The 7,555-nt window shown below is 32.3% G+C and overlaps 1 protein-coding gene across 2 annotated transcripts in view; it reads left to right on the forward strand.

Annotated features, from left to right (window-relative positions):
* Positions 1-1,716: 1,716 nt before the first annotated feature.
* Positions 1,717-7,555, forward strand: part of LOC109546644 (nitric oxide synthase) — a 126,721-nt gene continuing 120,882 nt past the window's right edge. Inside the window, exon 1 of one of the 2 annotated variants that reach the window (XM_019917681.2) lies at positions 1,717-2,007. In XM_019917681.2, the coding sequence (XP_019773240.2) occupies positions 1,831-2,007 (177 nt within the window). In that variant the 5' untranslated portion in view covers positions 1,717-1,830. The remainder of the gene's footprint in view (positions 2,008-7,555) is intronic. The other variant, XM_019917676.2, reaches the window with a different exon arrangement.

Raw genomic sequence — 7,555 nt, forward strand, 5'->3', positions numbered from 1 at the left:
ACGTCAGGAAGAAATTCCGATAGACCACGGCTTCAAAGCCCGGAAAACATTCCTAAATGTAATTTGACCGGCCGTGAAAGCCTTCATAGTCTGACTCACGCTATTGGCACAAATCTACAAAATTATTTTTTTGGAAAACATGCGTCTTCCCTAGTTATTAATCCCTAGAAACCTTCGTTAAAATATCTCAATTTGTTTTGAAAAAAATATCATTCTGCATTTTTTAAGTTAAATTTTTACATCCTGTAAAAGCATTTTTGGGATATCTATTATATAGCAAACTTGAGTTATTTAGGACCTACAATACGTGGCCTAAATAATGCTCCTTCCTCATGAAACACCTTGTAAATATAAAATGCATAATTGCAGATTTGCAGGTGTTTGCTTAGTCCAATTATCCGAGAAAGAGGATTTACCCTGGTATGACCGTGATTCTCAGGAATTGCGGGATTGACTCATACTTGATACAAATATTGCAAATTACCGTATAACTTGAGCAACTGTATTAAATTATTTATAATCAAGTGAGAGTGTTAATAAATGTGGAAAATTGTTATGCATCTTAATAGATCAACTACTTAAAGCCCTTTCACAAAAACATAAAAATTTTTACAAGTACCATTTTTAACATGTTAAATTTCAGTATTCCAAAGCACATTTTAAGTTTGCTACTATAATAATAAAAAGATCCCTTAAATCTGGCTCGGAAAATCACAAATTTAAAATTTCACTCGGTTAACTTGCAAATGGGAAAGTGGACTTGAAAGCGCCACGTTTAACACAGTTTTCTAACTATTCCGGAAATTCGCAAACTTTCAGCCGTGCAACTTTTGTTTTTTGTAAGTTCGGTCACGAATCGACAATCAGTGTTCTGTTCGCTAACAAATTAAATAGATCTAAGTGAGATAAAACTCTTTTTGATCTGCCGTTTAAGAGCTAATTTTTTAATTTTTTGAAGAAAACGATTTGCAGCTTGTTGGAATTAGTTAGCTTAAATACTACAGCAGAACGGTTTAATACCTTTTTGCTGCTGAGGGTGCGAACGAAGCTGAGGAAATGGTTACACACCGAAACTTGCAGTCAATTTACCCAATTACTTTATAAGAGGGAACAGGGTTCATTACTGTTTTGGAAGCGTCAGGCAATCAATCGGCTTTTATTTAATCAAAATTATGAAATTACCATGTTAAAGTCGATAGAAGCGACAGAAAATGTCTAGTTGATTGAAAAGGGCTTTTGATTTGTGTTAAACTGTAAATATTTAATAACAGAATTTTTTCTAAGTAGGGATTAGTCCCTTTTGTCATCCATGTGAAATAGGAAATTTTATTCCTATCTCTGTACTTTATTTAACCACATCATTTTCAAAGAAAAATCAACTGTAGTTTAACTTTTCAAGTTGTTGATAATGTTCCATGAAAGCACCTCGTACCAAAGTTCAATAAGAAGAGTTTCTAAGAAATTAGCATACCAGATATCCCTTGCAAAAGTTTGGTTTATATTTCTTTTTAACCAGGCCAAACAATAGCCAGCAACTCCGACGGGATTTGTAAGTCCGATGAGTTTATTTGTTAAAGTAGGTATGCAGCAAAATGCTTATTTCTCAAGCAAATTGAACTAATACATAATTTTTCTTTCTAGACTAATTATTTAAAAAATTGTGGTATGAAATATTTTTATTTGTTTCAGAATTGAATTGAATTCGACAATGATACCATTACATTTGAAAATTCCCCCAAACTGACACTCAAATTCGATAAAAAGCATTCTCCGAAAGATGCAATTGATGTGATGAAGCTTCAAAGGAAAGATACACAAAAGGACTGTTAAATGGGTGATAATATGTCAGTGATAAATAGTAACCACAAGTTGAGTGCTAGTGAAATTTTGGACCAATTTGATCAGAATCATTGTTCCAATAGTCCCAATTCCAGGAAAACCATTCGCCTGAAAAATGTTGCCAGCAAAGCTGAAGCTTTTGATTCTCTTCATGTCAAGAAATGTGAGGTAAGTGTTTGCTGTTTAGTTTTAAATTGTACAATAAGTATCTCTAATAAATAGTGTTTAAGGTATAGAGAATCTTGAAAGTTTTGGCTTATAGGGACCAAGAATGCCAAATCGCTGATGCAGAATTGGCTAATATTTTTTTGGCTTGATTTTATTTAAATTAAGTTTGACTTTAACTAATTCATTCTCTAAGTCCATGAGTTGTTCATTAGATTTACCAGATTTGTTTTAAAACATTTTTTTATCCATTTTCGTTCTGCTGGAAGACATGTAAAGGGTTGAAGGAAATAATTACTATTCTTACGTCTTTCTTTAAATTTTAATTTACATTCTGTTCAGCAAGACATTGAATTACCAACTGAGCACCTAAAATCGAAATGCAGCACTTAGTTGTCATTTCACGCCTTTTATTGCAAAAATTGTGATTATATAAAAACAAAATTGAAGGTCTCTAACCAAGATGTATTCTTGGTTAGGCGAAATATTGCCCTTGTTACTTATGGCTTTCAGTTGAAACCTCAACAAATTGAGATTTTATCTAATTAAATATTATTTTTTCAACAACGAAATAAATTAGAATTGGCAGTTTGAGTCTGGCAATTAGAAGTGGAAGTATTGAGTTGGTCGGGATACTCGTCAAGTTCAGCTTAAAAATTATATTAAAATTAAAATTAAATTTATGAATAAAAAGAATGGACCATTTAAAAACATTATAAATTTTATATGTAACTCACTGTATAATGGTTTATGAACTTTGCAATTAAATCAGTTGAAATCTAAACAATTTTCATTTTTGCGGTGGAAATTCCGAACAATTATGTTTTGGTGGAAATGCTTCGTAGTTTGGCAGCGGAAACCGCATGTAGATGAGTTATCCTCGTAAAAACAGCAAATGCTGCTTTGACAAATGAAACTAAAATTGAAATTGTTGTCTAACTTTCATGAGCTGCTATCAAAACCATTAAATTTTGCTTAAATTAGTTAGAGAAGATATTTTGTTCGTTGCAAAAGTAAACATTATAAGCTAAAGCGGATTTACTTGTCGTGTTCACAATATTTATATTTATATTCCAAAAGTGAATTGTGATATATAAATGGTCTGAGCACCACTAATCCTATTTATAGGATGACCGAGAGTGATTCAAAGGATTTGAATAATAACAAATAATGTTTAACTTGTTTTCTTGGAACTTGCGAGTGCGTTTAACCAGGTGCTTCGCCGATATTTTGGTTGAAGCTGAACATACTTCTATGAGAAAAATGGTTTCAATAAGAAAAATGTAAATTTTTATAAGATTTTACATTGTAAATTTGACAATTTGTTCTCACACTATTATCTCTCACATAATTTTTTCTTTGTGCAAGTTACGTTCAATTGCAGACTTTTACGGTACCAAGATGCGCTATAAGCGTTAATTCTACTAAAGCCAAAATTCTAGCATTTATCACAGCTTAATTAGTGTCTACCATTTACCTACCTGAAAATGAGCGGCTGTTTCATTTTACAATCTGTGTCATTTGTTTTAATTGGAAAACTTAATTTTTGTCTAAAATTGAACACATTGGGTTAGTTGATATTTAAGTACAAATACTTTTAGCTCTGACATGTTCAAAACTAGATTCAAATTCTTAGATGCAGTTCCTCTAGATATCTCCTACTTTACAGAGTGTGATAAGTTCAGCAGAAATTTAGGTTCAAATTATTCACCGATAAAGTCCGACACGCTCAGCTACTGGCTTTATAAAGAAGCACTTTTGTTAATACAGCTTTAATCTTTTGTTTATCTAGAACCCCACCTGCAAAGCACCACCTTGAAAAAATTAACTGAAACATATCACTTTGATACTCACTAAGAGTGGGTCTTGAAATAAATTGCTGAGTAATGATAGTGGTAAGGATACATGAAGCTCCATATCATTTCATAGCTTATTAACTAGAATATGTTCATACAAGCAATCATTATTTTCTACTTAACCAACCCGGATGAAAATGTATTTGTTTTAGTTTTTTCCCAGAAATAAGGGTATGGGTGAGGGAGGAATTTTTTGTCTGAAATAAAAGTAATGGCAAATTTAAAGTTAATTACGCTAGTTTCAGTAAAATCATAACTATTGATATTTTTACAGTACGAAAATCTCGCTATTTGTTATTCAAATTTACCAAAGTAAACGGAGGATTGACTTTCGATATGTTATTTGGCGTCATTCCTCTGGCGGTGTTCTCTGGGGGTGTTATCGGAGTAGGAAAAAATGAGTAAAAATTAACTGAGAAATTTGCAAAAAAATATAACAGAAGAACGACAACAATGCTTTTTAAATTAATCTGCGTAATTAACATTACGTAAATATATGTTGCTTCGTAATTATTAACAACTTCGGTAGCCATGAAAAAATCCAGAAAGTGACAATAAAATAGATAAGGATAATCGGTAAATTCAGCAGAATTCGTTAAAGTCAGGGATCTAATTTTTGCAATGCCAATATTGTCAACGATAAATTGTTCTTTATTCTTGTCATAACCTCGAATTTATGTGTATTCAAATAAGCATTTCTGTCTGTAACTCCAAACAAGTTAGTGCCTGTTTAATAGCCTTATTATGCACTCTTCTCGTATTTGGTTAATCTCGCTCGCTTCTCGTATTCGGTTAATTAACTGCTGCTCAATTTGTACCGGTGTTCAGTAAACCATTGGTTTAATGTGTCGTTGTGTTCTGACCTTACATACGAGGTAGGAATCTAGCTCTTCCTCGGCATTCTTTTGGGGCCTGGGAAAGTGTCAGTTGTTGTGCAATGCTCTGAGTACCCATGTAAAACTTTGCTGCAATTATCTCCAATAACTGCTCCTCTGTGTCTGGAACCCGAACATCTATTCTTATCCACCATCTGCTTGAAGCCACTCTTCCAGTGTCTCTAGCCCTTTGTTAGGATATGTTCTTACAGCTTCTACTATGTTAATGTGGCACTCCCCCACAATTAGCAGCATATCCGCATATTCGATATTGGCGTACATTTCGTCAAAGAAGCTTCAAAGTATTCAAGTTATTCTTGACAACCGCTACGTACCTATAAGTACTTGATAGTGACAAGAAACATCATTTCCTCTTTAATTTTTCATCAAAAAATCATTTTTTATGTTTTTCTCGTACTCTTTAATTGTACTTAATAGAAAGGCGCTATAATTCCCAATATTAGCAGTTTTTAAGTAGAAACCTCTACATCTACATAGATGTAACTGTTTCTATTGCAATGCGTTCTGTTTTCGTGATTATGAAACTGATGAATTATTAAATACACCATTCAATTCTGTAGATAATCCATGTTTTCCCATCTTTAAGGTGACAGGCCAACTAAACATATTAATTGTAGATCTATAATAAAATATAACAAGACCGAAAATAGAAATGTGAGGAATTCTAGAAAATTAAATTTTATTTCCATCGGGTCGTGGGCTTGTGGTAATTTGTATTCGCCCACATTCAGTCAGTCAGTTGCGATTTGTCCGGATTTTCGGCTGATAACTCAGCAGGTTAGCAGGATATGTTTTGTTCAATAAGGAAAGGCAGAAAGAGACAAAATTACAAAATAACTGTTAAAATTATCCTAATGATCGCATCATTGCCTGCAGAGTTCAGCTAAATAGAGCAGCGGGTTCATTAGTTGAAAATTGCAAAGCAATCTAGGTTGATGAATGAAAAAAGTACACGTGTTGTTTTTGTTGTTTGCTGTTACTCAATTTTTGCTAATAGTGGCACATATTTAGGCAAAATGTTTCATAAAAGTGGAATTAGATACTGATTTACTTTGACAAAAAATGGCAAATATTATCCACCTGTAAAAAATGCCATGTATTTTTGAACAAAACACTATAATTAAACTTTATTGATATAGAGCGAATGAATGTACTGAGGAGGCTACTCTGACTTACTAAAATTAATAATGACAATAGGATTAAATTATTAAAATTGGAGGTTTTCATCTGAAAAAAATGACTTTGGACAGGTTTCTTAATTTCATTTTGTAATTTATTTTTTACCACTTCGTGTCAATAGTCATCAAAGTGTTAAGCAAATTCTACTAAAGTAAGTAATTTTGAACAAGGAATACGGCTCAAATTAAGTAACACATATTTCCTTATAAAAAAAACATTATTATTCGAGTGCCTGCAAGTGTATTTTTTTCATCAAATTTCAAGTAGGTCAAAAACGGTTAGACTTAGGCATAGGATATTATACACAAAATACATTTTAAACTTGGTGTATTAAATTTAAAATAAGAATGTTGATATCGTTTGTTTGTCCCGATGACTTCGGTCTACTGTTCAAATTTTAAATTTCTTCTAATTATAGTTTGCTAATAGGTATCGATAGCCTTGGTTCCGGCTGTGACATAATGTATAAGAGTTCAGCTAATAACAGATCAAAATACATATTCATATTTTAAAAAGTCTTATCAGTTAAACCCGTTAATCCCATATTACGCAAGCAAGAACCCAATTAAAAATAAATCTGCTTATTTTTACAAAATGGACTTATTGGTCTTAACAATTATGTAATGTATTCACAGTTTATCCTCTTGCTTTTAATTTTATAATTGTGAACTAAAAATGGATTATCAATTATCTATTTTCAAGCGAAACATTTATGAGATGCTGAGGATGCAACGTTGAGACCTATTGACCTACTCTAAAGATGGTGCTAATCGGTTCTAACACGATTTCTTCATTTCAAAGCAGGCACGTGTTAAATTCATTTAAACACAGCTTTGAGCTGTTAGAGAAAGGCGTACAAAGAGATTCTTTGAAGTGATTAGATTGTTTAGCGAACACATTAATGAATTTGCCAATAACCCTTGAAATTGATATTTTTCAATAAATAAGTGGTCGAAATAGAAGGAATTAAAATTTAATTAGATAAAGTGAGTACTTTGATGAAATTTATAGGGTTTCAGTGTTCCATATACTTAATTGAGTTAGATGAGAAATTGAAAGCTACTTTTGCCTTAAATACGCAAAGGAAGGAATTGTAAGTGAGCGGTTTTATATTTCGATTGACACTCGAACAGTGAAAAGCTCTGATGGAGAGTGGAGAATATGTTGAAGCGAACTACGAAAGAGTCTGTAAAATCAAATTTCATTATAAACCATAGCTAAAAACAATAAACAGTTTTCGTTTTGACAACATTCAATACAGACTAAAAATACCAAATATGAGGAAAATAAGAAATATGGAATACGATTTGGCGCAACTAATCTTACAACAAAAGCCAACGAAAATAGAAATACAGGGGTCAAAATAAAAAGTTTAATGGCTTTTTTGTAATAATTCAAGAACAACTTTGAGATTTTCACAAAAATTAGGCGGTCAAGGTATATCTAGTTGGTTTCTCTGACATCGACGGTTTTCGAGATATTTGTAATAAAATACATTATCTACAGGGTTATTCACGCTATACGGCACGGACGTTCGCGGCTAGCCCGTTTGTTTTTTGCAAAGTATTATTTGATGAATCCACAGACGCCTATCGGGTGCACATTTTAAAAATATTTTTG

This window comes from Dendroctonus ponderosae, unplaced genomic scaffold, assembly GCF_020466585.1.
Source record: "Dendroctonus ponderosae isolate FM_Combo_2020 unplaced genomic scaffold, Dpon_F_20191213v2 Dpon_F_20191213_5, whole genome shotgun sequence".
In the NCBI taxonomy this organism is placed as follows: Eukaryota; Metazoa; Arthropoda; class Insecta; order Coleoptera; family Curculionidae; genus Dendroctonus; species Dendroctonus ponderosae.